General features: G+C 40.4%; 3 protein-coding genes across 5 annotated transcripts; all 3 read right to left on the bottom strand.

Annotated features, from left to right (window-relative positions):
* Positions 1-120: 120 nt before the first annotated feature.
* Positions 121-2308, bottom strand: LOC148414060 (uncharacterized). Its single transcript, XM_088430614.1, has 2 exons — positions 2126-2308; positions 121-1909 (listed from the first exon to the last, which is right to left on the bottom strand). The coding sequence occupies exon 2, from the start codon at positions 1904-1906 to the stop codon at positions 1247-1249; it is 660 nt and encodes a 219-aa protein (XP_088286740.1). The 5' UTR covers positions 1907-1909; positions 2126-2308; the 3' UTR covers positions 121-1246.
* A 603-nt stretch (positions 2309-2911) lies between these two features.
* On the bottom strand, positions 2912-6658 carry atp5po (ATP synthase peripheral stalk subunit OSCP). Its single transcript, XM_088432296.1, has 7 exons — positions 6549-6658; positions 6218-6268; positions 6018-6128; positions 5806-5935; positions 5618-5730; positions 5414-5500; positions 2912-3186 (listed from the first exon to the last, which is right to left on the bottom strand). Exons 1-7 carry the CDS (start codon positions 6615-6617, stop codon positions 3076-3078), a joined length of 672 nt encoding a protein of 223 aa, XP_088288422.1. The 5' UTR covers positions 6618-6658; the 3' UTR covers positions 2912-3075.
* Positions 6659-7631: 973 nt separating this feature from the next.
* LOC148414058 (UDP-N-acetylglucosamine--peptide N-acetylglucosaminyltransferase 110 kDa subunit) lies at positions 7632-21822 on the bottom strand. 3 transcript variants are annotated; one of them, XM_088431125.1, is made up of 22 exons: positions 21462-21822; positions 20471-20651; positions 17539-17782; positions 17266-17334; positions 14039-14155; positions 13860-13939; positions 13343-13538; positions 13140-13280; positions 12951-13051; positions 12167-12320; positions 11962-12063; positions 11659-11838; positions 11376-11534; positions 11140-11229; positions 10911-11036; positions 10616-10786; positions 10419-10535; positions 10120-10290; positions 9740-9892; positions 9399-9651; positions 9178-9301; positions 7632-8250 (listed from the first exon to the last, which is right to left on the bottom strand). In XM_088431125.1, the coding sequence occupies exons 1-22, from the start codon at positions 21496-21498 to the stop codon at positions 8070-8072; spliced, it is 3147 nt and encodes a 1048-aa protein (XP_088287251.1). In that variant the 5' UTR covers positions 21499-21822; the 3' UTR covers positions 7632-8069. The 3 variants fall into 3 exon arrangements, with proteins under 3 accessions (XP_088287251.1, XP_088287252.1, XP_088287253.1); XM_088431126.1 differs by having other exon boundaries at positions 20471-20621; XM_088431127.1 differs by lacking the exons at positions 17266-17334; positions 17539-17782; positions 20471-20651; positions 21462-21822 and adding an exon at positions 15383-17239.
* Positions 21823-22073: the final 251 nt, after the last annotated feature.

Genomic DNA, 22073 nt, shown 5'->3' with positions numbered 1-22073 from the left:
TGATTATAACTAACACTAATCGTTGAACGGGATTTTAATTAATGTGAAATTTTACAGGTTAATGGTTCTATTTAGACTGAGGCCCTCTGGTGAACACAGAAGGAATTACATCTTCAAAAGCCATATGAGTAAAACCAATTTATTGTGATATTTTTATTATTTTTTTTTTGTTCAACAAATCGGAAACACATGCTGTGGAGCTGTAAGTAATATAGTTATAACACATAGTGAAAAGTATACGAGGGGGTGTTTAACGCTTTCAGTCAGACAAACATGGTAACAATAGCGTTCCCAACAAGTACAATGTATTAAAAGCAAACAGGCGTGCCGCAAGAAAACATCCAATTTTACATAAATGGAACGTTAACACAATTTTTTTCTTAACAATATATTTTATGTAGTCCCACTAGTCTGAATTCTCATTAATCTTATTTGTAAATCCACCCTTTTCCTACATTTTGCCACAATCACTGTTGCCCAGGTAACGACCAATCACGTTTTCTGAGTGTGGTCATGTGACGGTCACAAACCAAGCCGTGATTGGTCATCACCTGAGTAGCTGTGATGTCATTTTCAATCGAAGGAAAATTACAAAATGGCTGCCCCGAGTTAGATTAAAAAGGGCCACATTTTGCTGCTTACTTTATATTCCACAAACATAATATTAATAATACAAAAATATGATGTTTAGACTAGTGGCGCTGCATAAAACATATTGTAAGAAAAATCTTTGGGTTGACATCCTTCTCAATTGGTAAAAAAAATATTTACTACAAATGACATATTTGTTCAACTATCTATCCCAGTGACAGGCAGAATAAATGACTATTGCCTTTGGTCCTCTTTTTGTTTGGTTGCTTTCTGTTTCTTTTTCACTCTTGGGTGGACAATGGTTGGAAACACTGGTTTATGATACTGTACGTGCATCATGACACTATTAACTAGCAGTACAAAAAAATCTGGTACTTACAAGAAATAAACGTGAATATTTCAAGGAGTGGATAACACAGTACACTCACATGGTAAAGATGTGAGTGTCACAAAATACTGATATAGAAAATTGAACAAGATACTGGTCCTATGTGTTTAAGAAGGATCACATTACAATAAAAGACTTTTTTTTTAACCACCGTAATGATAAGACGCATGCCAAGTTCATTTTGATAAAAAGGAATTTGTCGACATGGATAAGTCTGTACAGGGAGAGTCTGGAAGTTGAGAACTTTTTTTTTTTTGCGTCCAGATGTTACGAAGTAGATTCATCCGCTTTAACGAGAGGCTCACACAAGTTTCTCTTCTCCATCATGGCGTAGGCAAGCAGCGGAAGATCACAACCAGTGAAGTCCAATTTCGTCGGACTGAAGTCGAGTTTCTTGGCAGCATCTCCGCCGCTTTCCTGCTCCTTAAGCCTCGCTGGACTTTTGACGCTACCCGGGGGTCTCCCGGGGCTCACTTTATAGCCGGCTGCTTTGGTGGTACCCAGGGGCCTCCCAGGGCTGGTTTTAAAACCGGCTGCTCTTGTGGTCCCACGTGGACGTCCGGTACTTGTGCGATAACCTGCTAACTTGGTGGTCCCCAACGGTCTGCCTCTCCTCCCGGACTTCACTTTGTTTTTTTTGGAGGTGTCAGGCAACGCAACCTCCCCGCTATTGGCTGTCAGGGGCTGAAGCTGGAAGGAATTCTGAGTCTCCTGTGGGGGACCCGCCATCACTTTGTGCATGTTCTGTGGCAATGGAGCCAGGCCTGTGAATGACAGGTGCAAGCCGGAGTTTGTGGGGGAGCAAGGGTAGAATTTGTTAGATTGGAGGCTGCATAAATCAAAACGGCTTGCCGGGTGGCAGTCCTCTGCGGATCCACTCATGCAGAAGTCACCGCTGCTGCTGCTACAGGTCACTTGATGCATCATTTTCTGTTTTAGGGAAGGTGGGGTGGAGGGTGCAAAAAAAAAAAAAAAGAACACAGCAACTGATGTGAAAAACTCAAAAACATAAGTACCTCGCGTCACATTTCATATTAGCGCTGCAAATAAAACAAAACGTTATTATCGACCGGCGTAAAATAAATATGCAAGTTACGCGGTTTTTCTTAAACATTTTAACCTAGATTACGTGGTAAACTCACATACCTCAGTCTTGTGGTAAAACACGAAAAAATGATAATATCGTATGGTTGGCAACGTTCATGTCTGCAATGTAAACCCGGGTTTCCGCAAACAGCAGCAAGCAATGGCTTCAGCTTTTTTTAATCCTTCAGACAGTGGGGCGAGATGAGACAGGAAGCCATTTTCGGCTGGGGTGAAAAAAGTCGATGTAGCAAAATGGAATAACGGCGCATGCGCAGGTTAGACGATGTTGTACTTCCGGGAGAAACGTAATTTGAAGGTAAAACGCCCGACGCGAATAAATAAACCTTTAAAAATTGTGCTTTTGCTTGTTTTGTTCATAACTTATACACGTATTTTCAATAAAGGCATTTTGAGAATTCATCCAAAGTGAACCCACTTTTATCTTGCTTAAAAATGAAAAAGGCAGTACGCCGATTAAAAAAAAAAATATCAAAAATCAAACCCACGTTTGTTTGAACTTTTGTTCGAACATCAACACAACAGGGTATAACTGTGTCCAATAAAGCATAATCGAGCGCTAGCTTTATTGTTTCGTTTGTTGAGGGTGGGGTTCTACACCCCTCATAATGACGTAACTCCCCGTCCTTTAACATTTGAAAATAAAGCCACACAGAAAAAAATAAAATAAAATAAAGCCACACAGGACGTAATTTTCATCTGGAATGTCTGCTTTTTATTTGTGTCATTGTTGTATGTTTTGTTATATTGTATTGACATTGAATGTTTTATTTTTGTGAACAGTCAAAAGAATATATGAAAATAATAATAAAAAAAAGCCACACAGTCTTATTATTGAGTTTTTTTTTATTATTAACATCCAAACGAATGTAAGTACGGACAGCGGATTTCTGGGGCAACTGCAATGCTAAACAGGTAGCAACATACATTTCTGAGCATTTGTCCACTTGATGTTCATTTCCAAAACAGATGCAAGACGAAGTCCTCGGGACTTAGGAATCTCTCATGAGCTTGCTAAGTTTCTGAATCTTTGTCTTTGTGGACATGTCCACGTACTTGTCCCCGATACTGACGATCATGCCGCCCAGGATTGAAGAATCAGACTGGAAAGAGGAAGCCATTTTAAGTGATATACATTCCTTAGTTCTGAATATTTTTCAAGGAACCTGGCCTCCTTTACATGCAGAAAAAAGTTGTTATTTTCTCAAGCAAACAGTAAGAGATTTGTGACTGGTGTCAAAACAAATCTAATTGTTTCCAAGAGCTCATCTGAATATAGATAAATCTCATGCTGACTGCTAGTTTGTGTTGTCCCTGCATGGATGTGGCAGGTTTGATTCAGTAAATACTCAAGCACTAACCACTTTCCAAGCAGTATAAAAAGCAGCGCCGGTTTCCCACCAGGATCCTACAAGTTGCTCCTACACTTTACTGTGTTGTCAATTTTTAATTTTTATTATTATTATTTTTTTTTTACACCAGACAGCCTTGATTCCGTCATTTTTCATCAAAATAATGATCAGAACTGTTGACACGACATGTATTATCAGAGAAACAGTATTTGAATGCTTTTTAATGCAATAGCAGGAGTAGCACTTTTTTTCAAAATTAAGAGCGAGGTAATTGGAACATGAAGCAAATTATACCGTATTTTCACACTACAAGGTGCACATTCAATGAATGGCCTAGTTTAAAACTGTTTTAATATATAGAGCGCACCACATTATAAGGCGCATAGAATAGAAACTACAGTAGTGGCAGGGGTTGCATTATGCAGCCACTAGATGTCGCTGCAGTCAAAGGAATGTCAACAAAACAATCAGATGTCAGTCAAACATTATTCATAGGCGATCAGAAATTAAGGATAAAGCTGATTTGTGGAAAGTACTATGAAATGAAATGAAAGAATGGGGAAAAATACCTTTTGATTAGATTAAAAACTGTTTAGATCAATGCGAATCAAAAGTTTAAAATGTAATTATGGTTCCATTACATATTAAATTTAAATGTTTTAATGAAATTGCAAACTAAAACCTTGAAAAAATATTGTGTTGTAGTTAATTTAAAAAACATTTCAGAATGTATTCAATAAAACCACGCTTACATTTCAAAAAGGGCGTTATAATTTTTTTTTATAGTAAAAAAAATCATTTATAACGGAAATGGAGAGGGAAAAATGGAAGAATACACATGGGAATTAAGTTATTTTTTTCGTCTCACAAAAATGAAAATTCGCAGTTCATGCATGCAAGCTAGATGTTATTCATTCACGTCTTGTAGATCATGGCGTGCATAAGAAAAAGAACGGATGAAGAAGATGATGTGCCCAGTTCAACTCCTGATCAAAAACCACCGTCCAGCAAGGAAGCGATGGAGATGGCATCAAAAATACTTCTGTATGCGCAAGATTTAGCAGACATCAGCGATGATCAACTGGACAGTTACTTGCAATTAGCAACGCAACTCTACGATACGCAGCTAAACATTTTTATAACGCGAAAAAATGAAGCCAACACAACTCAAAATACTAATTTTTTCCCCCCAATACGGACAAAACTCAACATTACAAATACAGTACACAATAGTGTAGTTAAGTACAGTACAATACTGTACTGTACTGGCATTATTTTACAAACAGTACAGTATTTGGGACTATGTTTTTGCTTTTTCCAGTACAGTAATGTCTTCATATACCATACATTTTCTCAATACTGCAGTTTTCGTTTGATAAACAGGTTTTGGACAGTATATTATAGCATTTTATTGCTTGTGTTGTTACACATGTACTACATTTTGCAAACATACTTGCATGTAGAGTCGTTTCCCCACATAGGGATATTCTGTTATGCAAATATGATTCTTTACTTGAGAATACTTTCTGTACTAATAAGTAACTTTCTGATTCCATTCCACCCCCCATTCTAATGTCCTAAAACTCTCAGGTTTTAAAAGGGTTTAACTTTTATTGTCAGTCCCCCACAGGTAGGCAATAAAAATAGTTCTAATAGACTCACTCTGTATTTTATTTCCTGTTTCAATGAGTACTTTTCAGAGCAGTACCAAAATACATCAAAGTGCATGTGGAGTTTGTTTTAGCATCAAAGAAAAAAAAATCCAAAAAGTACGGTATTGTCACTGGCTAATACTGCACAATCAGGTATCAGAATCTGTATCAAGAGCTAAAAAATTGTATTGGAACTACACCAGTTTTAAGTAATTGTTTTCCACCCCGAAATGCTTTAAACTTGTTAAAGATGAAAAAAAATAGGTTACTGGAGGTACATTATTGAAAAAATGATAAACTACTGGTTCAAATGATTACTTTCATACCTTGGTTTCCAACTTGATAGTTTCACCCTTCTGAAGAAATCCATTAAGGGCAACTTTCAGTTCAGCGAGATTAGCTGGATCCAAAGGCTGAAATGAGCATAGATTAATTGGAGGCATGCAAGTGAAGCACAATTTATTCCTATAAATAAGAATATGATGATAATAATAATAAACAGCATAGGGAGGAAAATTTCTGCGAGCTACCTGAGCAGTGGTTACCGAGCAGATCACCTCTCCACGGTGTGCACTCATCATCTTACCAAAAGCCGAAATGACATCACCAGTGAGTGTCAGACGGCCGTTGTCAGACAGAACATCTGCAAAAAGCAAAAATCCATCAAAAGATGTATTTCATTTGCAGTGATAGAATATTTAAGATATTAATAACTCACTGATGAGGTTCAGTGTGATAGGGGAGACTTTGGCCTTTGCAAGGGCATCGTGGAAGGTCTTCTGCTTGAGGCTGCGCTTCACATGAGGGTTCATGACAATACTGGAAATTTTGGGGTCCTTGATGAGGGCCTGGGGGGAGCATTTGAGAAGAGTAAATCATTTTTGCATTTTTCCACATTTGCTTGGATATAATAAAATCGTCTTCACTTACATTCACTTTACCCAACTCCTGCTCCACTTGGTCCAGCTTTTTCTGCTTACTGGCAGCTGAGAACAGAGCGGTGGCATAGCGACCTTCCACTCCGTAAACCTGGATGGGTGGCTTGAAGGGAATTTAAGATGGGAATAAATCACAATTAAGGTACTATCGAATGCAGCGCCGGCCACGTTACATGTTGTATCAATATTTACCTTGATCAATTTGGCAGCAGGCCGAACGGCGGACGTGCTAAATTGGCGGGCCTGCAAAAACAGATGTAACATAATTGTAACAATAAATGTATAAAGAACATGAGTGTTTTAACGTGTTTTAATACACATACTGTCCGTGACAGCTAACGGCTAGGCTAGCACGTTAGCAGTCATTCAAGTGCAAAGTCGCGTGTAATTAGTCGTAATATTCGAAATCGACAGCGGGTCTCAATTAAGGTTATATTTTCATAGAATGACTTTTAAACATAATAATAACAAGTATGAACTATTGTAAAACAAATCAAATGTGCAAAATCATTGAACGTCTTACCTGCTGTCCTAGCATGAGTGCTGCCATTTTCTCCTCCAGCTGTCCAGACTGGAAGCAAGAACTGCGCATGTACAATGAAAGGACGCCATCTCGGCTATCTGTGGGAGTTGTAGTCTTTTAACAAGGAGTCTGGTTACTGGCTACATTCATGTTCAAACAACATTCGCGTTCACCGTTACTCTTCTCACAAGTTGTTCAGTTTAACACGGCGAAATTATCACTATGAAAAAGAGACAATCATTACAAATACTATTTTTTTTCCTGCAGCATTTTAACGACACTCCCCATAAGCAGGAGTTTACCTTCGTTTTCAAACCGGCTAGGAAACATTTCAGGTGCTGTAACAGCGTTAAATTCAAGTTAGAAAATGAAATGTACCTGCAGTATTTTAACGACATTCTCCATAAGCAGTTTACCTTCGTTTGCAAACCGGCTAAGAATCGTTTCAGGTGCTGTAACAGCGTTGAATTCAAGTCAGAAAATGTACCTGTGTAGTGTAGTATATATTAAGGCTGTAGACGAATTACCCCCGTAATATGCATTCCTTGTAAATGTGGGGATGAAACTGCATTAAAATGTACTACATGAAATTATCTTTTTGGCTCTCACCAAATTTTCTTTTCCTCCCTCAAGTTGCTCCTACGTGCATCCTTACTTTCATCCTTCCTTAGCTAAAACAAATGAAATAATGCTACTTCATAACTATCGTATGCACAAAGAAACGCCATTCTTGTTTCCCAAATTGCCATCTTTATTTTTCGCCATATTCAGAGCAAAGCATAACTGACAGCATAACATCTATACAGAAATAAAATTGCTAAGAAAAATACTTACCTAGACTGTTCCTTGGGTGTGATTTAAAACAAGATCAATCCGCTCCTTAAGCCATACTGCCATTAATGTTAATAAGCAGTGCAACATCAAAATGAGACGGCTATATTGCAGTCTTGGAGAAGAAAGAATATCATATTCCCTCCCTAAATTTGCACATCTAACTCCTTTTAGTCATGAAACAATGTTGTAGGACAAACTGGAAATCAGCTGCAATCTCTGCTAAAATGAAACAATTAAAGTTGAAAGAACTTGTGTAAGACTTATAATTTCCAAGGTGCGACATTCTCATACAAAAACAAAACAATAACACAAAAAAACAGATCATTTTTATAAATAGAACAACTATAAGGGTCTGATATTTGCGCCACAAGCTTTAGATTAGTCCTGTACACACACGCAAACAAAAGAGACCTACTTATGATCCAAGTAGTTGAGTGTTCAGGGGTCACTCAAGTGTCTCATGCTTTTAGCCTCAATCACAGCCACGATACAAAATGTGATTGGGGCGACGGGGGATAAACGCGCCTGTGTTCCGGACACTTTGCACCCCGTTTCGAAAAGTGCGTGCAACGCAGTCATTCTCGATATTGGGCTGCCAGTAAACCAAACTCGGATGCTCGTGATGGTAGACTGTGGGGTAGGAAAACACTGCGGGATTGAGTGAAAAGTTGCGTGAGGGCTTCCAGTTCAGGCCGTGTCGGTGGTATCGACCGTGTGCACTTGGAACATGTGCTCGGGCTTGTTGCCTTTGCTGTGGTGCTCCCACATCTGCAAGTAGAGCCTCTCCAGGTCCATGGTGTACTGCTTGGTGTTGAAGAGGGGACTGCAGATGCGCTGCTTCCATACGCGTGCCCGAATCATTTTCAGGCTGCGAGGGGCAAAAATAAACAATGAGTTACATAATAAGACTAACGCAGGAAAAAATATTTTCCAAAGTATAGTGGTACATCTACTTACAAAATAATTTGTTCCAGAAGTCATTTTATAACGTGAATTTTTCCCTTAGAGACACTTTAAATCCTTTAAAGTCATAATATTAATTGTAGCAGTTGATAGAATAAAGGTATTTCATTTGTTTGCCTTGAGATGTTGCTGTTGTATTAGTGGTGTGTGCAGAGGAATCTGTTTAGGTCATTTTATTTGTATGTTTTAATTTTACATTGTTAGTGATCTAGGCATCATTTACACGTCCACAGGAGCAGAATTTGTTTTTGGATAATTATGAGCATGTGACTTTACTTAGGTTTAAGGTCATGCAATGTACTTCCTGTATGTTATGGTAACGTGCTCACGACATGCTAATGACGCTAGTGTCTGACACGACAACAAGCTAAACTGGTACGCGTATTTATGTGATAATGTACTAGGTTAGCCGTAACTAACGTCAATTTGATGCTTTACTTCTAAGGTGAGTGTTGCTGGTGGAAAAGTGTGGATGAAGCGTGTAAAGATGAAAGTGCAAGGCCATAGTAAATATCAGTGCAAAGAATTTTTGTCTCTCATTTGTGGACAAGTCAGCATTATCAGTAAATTATACAAATGCATCACAAACTATAACAAATACATATTTGATTAGAAGTGGATACATTGCGGGTTGTGATGTACTACATTCCAATCTTGTTTGAGCGAGCCCTGGTGCCTTATTATACACCAACAATTTCGCCTTTCAGATCCAGAATTTTCTTTCGTAACTAGAGACATATTTTTCCAAAGAGTCGTTTTGTAACCTGAATTTTTTTTGTAACAAGAGGCATTCGTAAGTAGAAGTACCACTGTAATATGACTTTCTTCCTACTATTCCATGTCAGAGCCCAGTTTGACTGCAATGTCCTCATAGTCCTGTCGACTGTGAGCGATGAGTTCCGGACAGCCGAGACAGCTGAGTTGTGAAGCCGCCACGCGTGAGGCAAGTGTTTCGCCTTTAACAGGATGTAAATTGGTAGCAGTCAATTGATAATGTTTACGTAGTCTTGAGAAACAGTGTTTTTTTTTTTAATGAAATTACAAAAAGCTCACCTGGCATAGTGACCATGGGTGTGCCAGCCCACAGAACATCCATTCCTGTGGTGTGACCGTTACAAAGAGGCGTGTCTAAACACACGTCCGCCAGCTGACCCCTCCTAACATGTTCTTCTTTCGGGGCCACCGGCGAAAAAATGATGCGAGAAGCGGGGAGGCCCATGTTCTGAGCGTACTGCTGGATGTTGGGCTCACCCACAGCGGGGAACCGAAGGAGCCACAAGACACTGTTCTGCACGCGTTTTAGGATCTGCAGGAAAAAGGAGGTTCGAAATATAAAAAAACAAGCTCAAAAGAAACAACAATTACTATTAATATGTAGAAGCAAGTCCACGTACATTGGCCCACATTTGAAGGGTTGGGGGGTCAATTTTGTAGAGTTGGTTGAAGTTGCAGTAAACAATGGAGTCCTCTGGAAGACCATACTGGGAGCGGGTTGTCACAACAATTGTGCGTGGCACCTCCTCCCCTGTGGCAGCTTTATTGTTGATCTAAAAATGGGGTGCATTTTTTTTTTTTTTTTTTAATAACGACATTAAGCACTATTACTACTCTCTCAACATCAAGACAGAAGGCAGTGCTAAAGTGAAAATTCACTCAGATCAATTGTTAGCATGCTAGCTAAGGTCTAGGACATGGTTAGGAAAAACTACAGCCCGGGGGGCCATATGCAGTCCGTTAGGGTCAAAGAGTTTGCCCACTCCCGTTCTAGACATACCTGGGTGGTGGCGAGGCCATTGCTGACGGTAAAACTGTTGATGGTGACTTGTATTTGGCCTTGGTTGATCATATTGATGATGGCTTCAGCAGCTGTGTTCATGGGGATCACCGGCATGGACAAAGCTCCGTTTGTGTCTGCAGCGGGTTCCTGATTGTTGTCACATTTCATCTAGCCAACAGAACAGATTCCAAGAACGCTTGAGTTGGAAGATCAACAATTCTTGTCCAAACTGATAACAAATAAATGACCAAATGGAAATTGATGCACCTTCAAAACTACCCCCCCCCCCCTTTTACCTTTATCACTTTGACATCTGGCAGACTGTCTAAGAAGGCCTTCAGATCAATACCATTGAGAACGATGCGGTTGTCAAAGATATGTCCGTTTGATTTGAAATCGATCACTGCCTTTTTCTGTGGGTCCAAAAAGAAAAAATTACATTGGAAAAAAAAAATCTCAGTTATAACAACAGCAAATTTGAGTCAGGACAAACCTTGAGATGAGGAAACATGTTGGCATGATCTCCAATGAAAAAGGTGTGCGGCATATAGGCGACCTTCTCGGAATATTGCTCAACCACTTCGGCAGGCGAGGTCTCCTTGTCGGTGATGATGTAGTCCATGAAAGGTGCGCCGCTGGTTCCGGGGTAACCTAGCCACATAGCCTAAGGCAGTGGAGAAACCCAAATTACAATTATTTTTAACAAGTCATACAAGATTGACTCTGAGACAATATTAAGAGGATGCTTGAGATTATTAGGCGTATTTTGTCGCTATGTTTTTCCTTACCTGAATAGGAGCAGGGCGGAGGGCAAACAACTCATTTCTGGCCCCTTTGGTGTAACCATTCATGTTGATCAGAATATGGACCCCATCCTGGTGAATGCGATCAGCTGCTTTGCCATTACAAGGAATCTAAAAGCAGAGACTTGTATCAGTAGAAATCTTTTTGTTTGTTTTAAGTCATTAAAACTTCGCTATTCGCAGTACGACCTTCAGTAAATACATTTGAAGTCACCTGTGAGAGGTCTGTGAAATTATGAGCCTCCGCCACCACTTTCACTCTGAAGTTTGTACTGTCATCCGGACTCAATGCATAGCAAAACACCTAGGGGAACAGGAGAAAGTTACTTAATCCAACTGTCAAATAGTTCTGTACCACACACATGTTAGTGATTCTTTTGGCGCATGAGAACATTCGCACTTTTCAGTTCAGAACTGATAAAGTTAGCAATTACACAGACAGTGACTCACTTCAAATTTCTCAGGATTGTGCATCCCAGGGATGGACTGCATCAAGTGGGAAGTCGGGTGGTTGCCAAAATCTGAGCTGACATAACCAACACGCAGACGTCCGCCGCTGGCCGTCAGATCTTTTGGGTGCTCGTATGCAGGTTTGTGCAACGCATTGATCTGTTCCGTAAATAAATGTATGGAAATGCCAGCGTCAGAAAGGACTTTGCTACAAAAAAAGTTTGCTATTTTGTGTGCTGTAACATCAAGCCAATTTCGGACAATAGCCCGGAAGCGAACATACCTTATCCATGCAAAGGTTTCCGTGGCGCTCAGCGATGGCTTTGCGGAAACCGTGAGAGAGGGGGTACAACATACTGTGGTGAGGGTGTACCGATGGCAAGCGGTTCTTTTCTAGCTGGTCTGCAACAATGCTCACTAGCTTTTTCATACGCTCATCATAATCCGTCCAATCGCACACAATCTAAACAAATACAGAGAGAGAGAGAGAGAGAGAGAGAGAGAGAGAGAGAGAGAGTGACTTTGAAAAACACCATCATAAAGTAACACAATTCCCGTCGTTGAGTATGGAAATGTTAAGACTAACCTGCAAGCAATGTGCCAGGTTACAGTAAGCGTCCGGGAAATCAGGCTTGAGTTTCAAGGCGGTGCGGTAAGATGCAATGGCCTCTGGGATGTTCCCGGAATCCTAAAAGACCATCGCCACAGAACATAAAAAGGATGCTACAGTCATGTGATAAATAATACTCAAGCAAGTCAACAATGTGCAAACTAGGCTAACAAAGGCATACTTTGTGTATTGAAGCCAAATTGCTGTGCGCGTCGGCGAAAGCAGGATTGATCTGGATGGCGCGGGTGTAGCACTGGAGCGCTCCTTGCACGTCTTGCATTTCCTTTAGTGTGTTGCCCATGTTTGAGTAGGCATCCGCAAAAGTGGGGCTGATTCTGTAAACCACAGACAAATGATTAGCGCCTTGTGTGAAGCCTCAGCGTGATCTCTAAACAGCATAATTGCTGTTTACAGTTAACAAGTGATTTGTCATCGTGTTCTGTCGCACCAGATTAGAAGTCAGAACTGCATGTAAAAAGGCAATTTATAATTTAACATCTGTAGTACAATCAATCAGTCCTGTTCTGCGGTTTTGGACCTTTTTTCAGTTATGTACCCTCGGTGAAATATTTTTTTAAATACCACCTAACCAGCGCAAAGCAATTTTGGATAAGCATAAATGACTTCAAAACAGAATGCTTTGCCATCTGGCTATGAATGATCAACATTTGGAGCTACATTTGTAGAGGTATAGGTAGGCATATTTTATTCAGAGACTCCAGAAAAATACCTCCTAAAACTGTTATGGAGGGAAGAAGGGATGTAACATTTTGAAAATAAGTAATTATACCACTATTTAGCAGTTCTGTTGCTTCATGTTCCATTTAATTTGCTCTTAATTTGAAAATAAGTACCGTTCCTGTCACAGCATTTGAAAGCTTAAATTAGACTTGCTGATACCTACAGAAAACTTGTTAAAAATTCACACACACCCATTTGATAACCACTGCTGCATGAATACACACCTGATGGCTTCTTTGTAATGCATGAGGGCCTCCTGGAGTTTCCCCTGCTGTTGCAGAACACTTGCCAGGTTGGAATGAGCTGCAGCAAACTCTGGGAACACCTGGAAACATGTAATTGAAGCCACTTTGAAGGTCATGCTGAATTGACATTTCACACATTGCCAACGTTTATCGATCATCAAGCAGTACCTCCAGCGCTTTTCTGTAAAGCTGAACTGCCTCCTCAATGTTGCCCTGCTCGCGTTTGATATTAGCCAAGTTGTTAAGGGAGTCAGCGTGCGTTGGGCACAAACGCAAAGCTGTGTTGTAGCATTCCTCTGCCTCGGACACCTATAAAGACATCAGCCAAATTATCATGTGGTCAATGCCGCGTCAAATAGTAGTTGTCTTACATTGCCTTTTTCCTTCAGGGCGTTTGCCAAATTGCAGTAGGCATCCGGAAAGTGAGGCTGTAGCTCAATTGCTCGGCGGTACGTGTCGATAGCCAGGTCAATGAGGCCTTGTTCATAGTAGACACAGGCCAGGTTTCCATGAACAACTGCATGATTGGGACTAAGACTTAGGGCTCTCAAATATCCTGCCACAGCTCTGCAAACACAACATACGCTCAAGATTCACATTGATTCAACAATAAAGACAGACAGATATGGTTTTCTTCATGGCAGATTCAGACCCTGACTTTTATTAAAGAATGCCAAAGATCAATATCTGAGGTCGATCATTTTCAGTAAAAGAGAAAAGATTGCAGTACAAATAAATAAACTCCAACTCCTTACTTTGTTTAAGTGTCTTTAAGGATAGCTTGATTGAACAGCTTTTCAGATTAGCATATTGACTTTTTTTCATTAATAAAGTACAACCTTCTTGTAAAAACATCCATTTAACAATCTCAGGATTGCGATGACTGACCTGTCAAAGATTCGAGCCTCCTTCAAAACGTTTCCTAAATTGATGTAGGCATCAAGGAAATTTGGGTCCAGTGTCACTGCCTTAAAAATCGAAAAACAAGTACACATATTTACGGGATTGACAAATAACAATTACACATTTATTACAACGGGTAGATAGAAGAAAACAGAACAACAGACCTTTTCAAAATGGTGTATGGCCAACCATATCTCCCCCTGGGCATTGAACACACAGCCCAGGTTGCTCCAAGCCACTGCGAAGTTGGGCTGAGTCTCAATGGCTTTCAGGTAGCAAGCCTTGAGTTCCCAAATGGAACAAAAGCAACAGGAAAGGCAGAGAATAGACAGAAGGGGGATAGTAGAGCAAGGAGAGGGGAGGACAGGGGATTGTAAAATAAAAAAAAATAGGTTGAGAGTAAAAGCAAGAAAACAAAACAAAACAAGGGCAGAGAAAGCAAAATTAGTGATTGTTCTCTGGGAAAACAAAAAGTGAGTCTACAGCATGGGCTCGCGTGCGCCTCAGTCTGCTTGCGCTAAGCTGCATTGCTTTTTCCTACGCTGCGCTGATCCAACCAACACCTACACATCAGCCCTCATCGTGCAGTTATGACCACGATTTGAAAAGCTTTGTGGCAAAATTACAATTGCAACATGGACATGAATTTCTCAAGATATCTCACAACCTGCGATGTTGAACTGATTGTGCGGGTGATGGTCCCTGAAAGGCGTGCGCGACAAAATCAGGCAGGCGCGCGGGGTGCAAAATTTGCCACCACCACAGTGAACCACGCTTGCGCGGCCTCGCTGCTGGCAGAGGCCATCGTGCTTTGCTGCTTCGCTCGCTTGAATGGCCCCATGCAACAGCTGCAGACCGACACCCGCCCCAACCAGACAGGCTCACGCTCACACCCATCATCTCAATGAAAAATTGCCATTGAGGAAATTGTAGCCAAAAAAATAAAAACAAATAACTTAAGTTATAATGCAAACTTGCACCAATTGAAAACAAATTGAAGTCAGTAGGGACTGTTGAGAGCCAACGTGTGAGATTTGGGGGTATCTGGGAGCGAGGCTGGGTTTAAAGCGCGGCGAGGTCTGCAACTAAGAGGCCACAGGGAGTGGGGTAGGGGTCGCATGCTGGCGCGCTGCGCCTTTAGTTGCCCGGAGGGCGTCGCTGCGCAGCCCCTGCGCTACTGTAGACTCACAGCGCAACTATCTGCGTCATCAAGAGCGCTGCAACTCAATAAAGAAGGAAAAAATAAAAACAAAATTGGGAAAATAATCAAGTTATGTAAGTTAGAGCATTTTCTACTTGTTTTTCACTATTACGGCTTCCAAATCCAAGTTTCTTTATACTTAATACAGAACTCAGTAATTAGTAAGAGCATATCTTAAAAAATGCTTACTGTCATTTTCTTTTGCTACTTTTTTTTTTTCATTTTCTCTTCAAGAGATGCCACAAGAGAGGAGCTCAAGCGTGAAGTGAGGTGGTTTGTCTTTTGCTGGCTGTTACAAACCCGTTACCATATTTTCGGACTTTGTCAGAGTGGTGGCCGCGGCTGGCTGGAAGAAGAGAAGACTGAGGCTGCCCCCTAGTGTTCCTTTCCGCCGGGCACCTACGCAGGTATAGTGTCACCCACCTGAAACCTTCTATACAACAATTTCAGTTGAGGAAAAAACCAAAAGAGACAAAATCAGAAACAACATTGTTAGTAAATTTGATAAACAATGCATTTGACTTTCAATATGGAAATGTAGCAGGTTCTTCCAAAACACAACACATTAAAACAGACTATATTTAGTATTTGTTCATGCAAAAAAAAAGTTTAGTTTGAAAAGTAAACCCAAAAAAAATGTTTTGGAGGGAACAGAGGGAAGAAAGGCTTTGTGTGTTCGTAGGTTGAAGTTCTATCAGTTGTTATGAATTCATTTCATTGTTACTACAGGAGGGCAGTTACTGGCTTGATCTTAAACATAATGAACTGATCCCATTTCTTTGGGGAACTTACATATCTCAAGCAAAATGGAAGAAGAATTAATTCATTGATTTCTTGCCTTTTAGCATTTTCAGGAAATATTTAAATGCTTAAAATGCTTTGTCCTGTCCTGCTCGCTTGAAATCCTGGCCAATGGGGTAGGGAAAAAAAGTCTGTGGTTTATTTGGATCTAGAAGCCTCCACAGATCTGAAATGAAGAAGTCATCGCTGTTTGCTGCGCACGCCTGTCCTTTTGGAACCGCATCTGACGCAGGCGGTGGAGTAGAGATTGTGAGCTGTCTGCCGGACACCGATGGAAGGCACCAATGAAAGGTACCAATGCTTAAGCTCTCATGGTTGACTTTAATGGTGTCATAGAAAAATGTGGCATTGAGAGACACACTTAACTCAAAACAGTAATGGGCGTATGAAAAGCACTGTTGAAGAGCACTTTGGGGAGGGATGGGTGAAAGGTCAGGCAGACAGCTCTTGGCGCGCACACTCCACCGATCCTTAGCAAGCGCGCGGGGGGGTGGAGCGACAGTGCAGAGGAGCGTGACACTCTCTGATACTCCATCCCCACTCCTTTAACACCCCCCCCAGCTAGCATAAAATAAGAGGACCTGTAACCAGTTGGACAACTGCATACCTCCAGATTTGACCCACCCCAGGGAGCCCCCATGTAATCGGAAAAGAATTGAAGTGGCAAATAGAAGCAGGAAAGAATTAAAGTGGCAAATAGAAGCCAAGAAGTGTGAATGGGGGGAGGAAGAAACAAGTGTAATGTCCATTAACTAAAAATAATACTGGAGTACAGTGGCTAGGTTACAAACCATCTTATCTTTAGCACTGCAAATATAAACTAGTTACTTATCAGTTCATATATTCTTAACAGACCGAGCCAGCATTTTCCCCCCACAGTCCACTATAAAATGCGCGGGAAAATTATGTCAAGTGTATGACTTAATAGAGCCTTTCTTCCTAAAGGGTGGGGGAGGAGGTGACCGCTTATAAAGGGTCAAGGTAAACCAAAAGGAATAAGGACAAATGGTAACACATGGGGTTGGAGGGAAATGTAAGGGTGCTACAGCACTGGCAAAAACTAGAAAAGTCTATATTTATGGATATATATTTTAGATTTGCTCACATGGGATTTAGACAATTTACGGTCCAAAGTCCAAAAGTATGCAATGCACACTTCTACTGTGAGAGGAAAAGGGCCTGTTTATTTCAGATATATTAGGCAAAATGTGGTAACGATGAGGGTCTTGGTTTAAAAAAAAAAAAAAAAAGAAAAGAAAAAGAAATAAAAAGTCAGTGGAGTAAGGGTGACTTTAGTAGGAGGGGTGAGACTAAAAACAACACACACACACACACACACACAAAATTAAAACACCACATCATTGCAAACGCCAGACCAGGATGACATACCTTGGCCTCTTCCAGCCGCCCAAGTGCTTTAAGCAAGTTGCCCAAGTCACTGCGCACACAGTATAGATCCTTGCAAAGAGAAGTAAATCACCTCTCAATATTTTGCAACAACTGCCTTTACTTTACTGCAATAGCAGTTATTTTTTTAATAGTTATATAGCTGCCAATAGCAGTTAAGAGTTAACTTACACACTTTCAATCCACTAAAAATTTATCTTTGGTTTCTACAGACGTCAATGCTGGTGAATGTTCAACACAGATCATTTGACTTACAGGGTTGTACTGTAATGCAGACACGTAAGCCTGCACGGCTCCTTCCATGTCCCCAGCGGCGACCAGAGCAGCTGCCAAGTTGATGTATCCGTCGATGAAGTCGGGCTTCAATCGCAAAGCGTGGCGATAATGCTCAATGGCCTCCTGCAGTTGCCCTCGCTCCTTGTACACGTTGCCCAGGTTGGAGTAGGCCTCGGCCAGCATTGGGTTCTGCTTGATCGCCAGCGTACTGAAATGAGCTGACCTGTCAGGTCAGAAGATGGGGGAGATAGTTGAATTGTTATCATTACTGTTATTTTAATTCTAATTTTTCAAAATGGTCAGAATTTCAGCTTCACAACAGCAAATTATCTAATCTCTGTAGTCGTAAAGGAAAGCAAATTGAGGGGCGTGAGGTGACACTCTGAAGAAAGCAAAAGATAACTGTGAAACATGTCAGGTAAAACCTCTTAGAAATGAAAGATCTTAAAGATTTACTTTTGAATTTTAAGCCTTCACACATTATTCCTCTTTTTTAATTCCGCCTGTTTTTTGACGCGTTTCAACTCATCCCTAGCTCATCTGATTCACACCGTTCCATTTTCATATTCCAATTAATCATGCGATGACTGCTTCCATTTTTCTCATTCCAAATATTTACAGATTTCCCACAATTCCTTGTTTTCAAGGCCAAAAATCTCATTGACTTAACATTAGGTGATTTTACATTTCATATTTACAGCTTTCACACTTCATATTTTCAATATTTAGCTCATTCATCTCGCCTTAGGGATTATTCCCATCATTCCAGCAATGCATACATGCCAATATTTTCCCATAATTCCATGTTTTTCACCCTTTAATATTTCACAAGTCATTTTCAATGGGAGGATTCCCCATTCCCAATGGGAGATTTGACATTTCACATTGAGCTTTCTCATTTCACATTCATATTTAACTCTTTCATTTCACCTCATGGATCATTCCCATCATTCCTTTAATTCATACATTTTAATATTTCCCATAATGTCATGTTTTCACATCAATACAGTATTCCAATATTCCTATCCAATGGGAGATTTAACATTTCACATTTTGAGCTTTCCCATTACACATTCACAACTTTTAACTCATTCAATTTGCCTTAGGAACCATTTCCATCATTCCAATAATTCATAAATACTGTATTAATATTTGCCAATAATTCCATATTTTTCACCTACAATAAGTCATAATTCATTCCCAATGGCATATTTATCATTTCACATTTGAAACTTCCCCATTTCACATACACAGTGGACCCCCGGGTTACAGCCTCTCAAGCTTATGTTTTTTTTTCATGTTACGATGTGGAATACTGAGTTTTCCCTCACCTCTTTAAGGTATTTTCCCCGCTTTGCAACAAAAACAAATGTCATGACCCTAGGGCAGGCAAACCCGGTCCTGGAGGGCCACCTATCCTGCATGTTTTAGATGTTTTCGTCATCCAATGCAGCTGATTCAAATGGTCACGAGTTGTTGTGAGGCTTCCGCTGAGCTGATCATTCTAATCAATAGTGTTAAGAGGACAGAAACCTCCAAAACATGCCGGATAGGCAGCCCTTGAGGACCCGGTTTGGACATGACTGCCCTAGGGGGTTGGCTGTATTTGTGTTTTGTCTTCATCTGCAGGCGTTTTAGGGAATTGCACTTATTTTCTGTTGCAGTCAATGCCTCTATGCAGCGCGTCACTACAATGCTGGTCTGCTATTGGTGGGTGTCTCCTCACGGAGATGCTGGTCTGCTATTGGTTGGCCTCACTCGTTTCAAAATGGCGGAATGGTAAAGCTTTGTTCTATCGTAAGTGGTTATAGTACCGTATTTCTAGTGTATTTTACTGCTTAATTCAAACTTGAATGGGTTAGCCATGGGTCCCAAGATTGCTAGTGATGTTAAAAAGAGAATTAAGAAGATGCTTTACATGAAAACGAAGCTGGAGATGATCAAGAAATACGAAGCTAGCCTAGCCTAGGCTACCCTTACAAGGGAATATGGGCATAACAAGTGCCACTCAAAGGTAAATAAATCCTTTCCATATTTTCTATTTATAATGTTTTCTGATTATATACATATATATTATGTATAAATATCACTTACACTATTTTGGTACCAATTTTTAATATGCATGTACAATTTTGATGTTTTTACCTGGGGTTCTAAATGCATTAGCTATTTTACATAGGTTTGAATTGTCTACCATACAGCAAATTCGCCTTACGAGCCCAACCGCGGAACGGATTAATCTCGTAACACAGGGGCCCACTTTTACTACCCATAATTCCTCATTCATTCCCACTGTTCTCACCCAAAATTTTGTAATCTTCCTGCTTCGCCAATACTCATCCGATTTACACCGTTCCAACTTTAATTGACTCCCCCGATTCCCGCCATTCCATGGCTGTATTCATTTCCCTCTGACTACATTATTTGGCCTATTCAAGCCATTCCAACTTTGTAATATTCAGAATACTTCACGGATTCAAGCCATTCAAACATTCTAGCATTCAACGGCTCTCCCTTCAGCGTTTTCTCTTTCACGCACAATTTCTTCAGAATTGCACATTTTCTAGGTTCATGTTAGAATTCAGAGAACATTATTGTTTTTTGTGTTTATCACATCAGGATTTTATATTTTTGCAAAATTACACGCCCTTCTTCCTATCCAAACATGTTAATACCAAAATCAAATAAATGGCAACAAAATAAAATAAACATCGATGAAAGTACACTAATCTCCCTGGAAGTCATGGGAAAACTAAGATTTTGCAAGTCTAACATTTTCAAATGACGAGTAAAAGCTCTTAGTCACCGCCTAAACTGCTGGGAAATGAAAACAAAATCAAGAAAAAGGTTCTTTGATGCCAGAGAAAACCGCGATGGCATCTCCGCCAAAACCTTGATGAGCGCTTCTCACCTGTCAAGCCTTCTGCACTGGAAGTGAATCGAGGACAGAAGCAGCAGTACGCCTGTGTTATCAGGCTCTTGGCGCCACAGCTGCATGCAGTGGCGCTCTGCTGCCTCAAAGTCCCCTGACTGATATTCCCGATGGGCCAGCTCGGCCAACCCTTGGAAGGAAAGAATACGTTTTGTCGGTTCTGGAGCACCAACACAGCCAAAGGAGCAGGGGGGAGGGAGGAGGGGAAAACAAGACATTAGATGCGATGGATGGAAAATGGCACAAAAATGAAAAATAAATCATAAAATTGATCATAAATAAACTCAATAGAAAGATGGTGGTGGTATTTGAGGGCTACATTCCCATCTCAATGCAAGTGGTACTTAACAATTGAAAATGTCCATTCTGTGAATAACTACAATTTTTCATGCATGAGTAACTGCTTTAAAATTAAACATTGAAATAAGCCACCAAATGGGCAATCTCCTTTGAAAATGTGTTACTGATTTACTTACAAATGTTGACAAAATACATGCATGGGGTGGAGCAAACAAATATGGATGAGGGACAGCATAGCATCATTCATTTAAATAGAAGCTTGGCACCAAAGCTAAAATATTGCTTTAAGATATATCCAGCATGATATTCAAGACGAATTACAGGAAACAGGAAATAAGACACATAATTCACATCTAGTAACAGTTTATCTCGTGACCAGTGCATATTTTATCATCAATCTGAAATCCATAGTTCAATGGTGGGCACCAATGAATAACATAACGCCATACATACCACGACTAAAATCTGTGTCCCAACAATACGTAATGGACCTAAAATGACAACTCTCAAAACTAATCGACGATCACTATATGTATATCTATCTATATATCGGTCGATAGATATAGTTATGACACAAAACAAGTTACTTATGTTGAACCAACTGGGCAATGGCCCATTTCTCGTTTCTCCCCAATTCCAAGGCCATTTTATCATTTCAAACGTAACCAACCTGTGCTGTCAGCCACGTTCCCCACGGAGCTCGCCATCTCCTCGGCCTTGGATTCTTGCTCGGTGGACGTCAATGTGTCAGCCGGCAGGTTTACAGTTTAAGAAGAAAAAAACGTGCGACCGGACAAGTCGTCTTTGTCCAACAGGCAGCGAGCACGTTGCCAGCCAAACGGTGAACCTTTAATTTTTGTCACGCGCGACTACGCGAACTCTATAGTTATTAATACGGGACTGAGGAACGGACAGTCGATTTAAGTCGACATAAAATAAGTAAATTGTGCTGAGTGACATTAAATATCATTGTTTTAAGCTAAAGCTAGCGATAGCTTCGTGACAATGCACTCAACGAGTAGAAAATGGCGAAGTGGGTGTAACCAAATTTTGGGCAGAAAGTAGTTCCGCATCTTTTCATTCGATGCTAAGAGCGCATAAACATCTACTAATATCCCATCCAAACAACACTTAATACCGATGTAGAACATCTGTATTTTATTCGCCATTTATTCATAAGTAGTTGGTGGTTCCCTGTGAAAAAAAAGAAGCCCAAAGGCGAACTATTTAGCGCGGAAGTATACAATGGCGCAGTAATGATTAGGACAGCCACATTACCTAT

Source organism: Hippichthys cyanospilos, chromosome 13, assembly GCF_059441005.1.
Source record: "Hippichthys cyanospilos isolate Australia breed blue-spotted pipefish chromosome 13, RoL_Hcya_1.0, whole genome shotgun sequence".
Lineage (NCBI taxonomy): Eukaryota > Metazoa > Chordata > Actinopteri > Syngnathiformes > Syngnathidae > Hippichthys > Hippichthys cyanospilos.
Note: the sequence above shows the minus strand (reverse complement) of the source record. Positions and strands in the feature narration are given on the sequence as shown.

What these genes read in the sequence shown, in the direction of transcription:
- LOC148414060 (XM_088430614.1), bottom strand. Translation starts at nt 1,906, where the DNA reads ATGATGCATCAAGTGACCTGTAGCAGCAGCAGCGGTGACTTCTGCATG.
- atp5po (XM_088432296.1), bottom strand. Translation starts at nt 6,617, where the DNA reads ATGCGCAGTTCTTGCTTCCAGTCTGGACAGCTGGAGGAGAAAATGGCA. An exon ending in CACTCATGCTAGGACAGCAG is followed by an intron (nt 6,269 to 6,548) that starts GTAAGACGTTCA and finishes CTGTTTTTGCAG; the next exon opens with GCCCGCCAATTTAGCACGTC. An exon ending in TATCACACTGAACCTCATCA is followed by an intron (nt 5,731 to 5,805) that starts GTGAGTTATTAA and finishes TGCTTTTTGCAG; the next exon opens with ATGTTCTGTCTGACAACGGC.
- LOC148414058 (XM_088431125.1), bottom strand. Translation starts at nt 21,498, where the DNA reads ATGGCGAGCTCCGTGGGGAACGTGGCTGACAGCACAG. An exon ending in ATTTCACAGACCTCTCACAG is followed by an intron (nt 11,037 to 11,139) that starts GTGACTTCAAAT and finishes CTCTGCTTTTAG; the next exon opens with ATTCCTTGTAATGGCAAAGC. An exon ending in TCCGCCCTGCTCCTATTCAG is followed by an intron (nt 10,787 to 10,910) that starts GTAAGGAAAAAC and finishes CCACTGCCTTAG; the next exon opens with GCTATGTGGCTAGGTTACCC.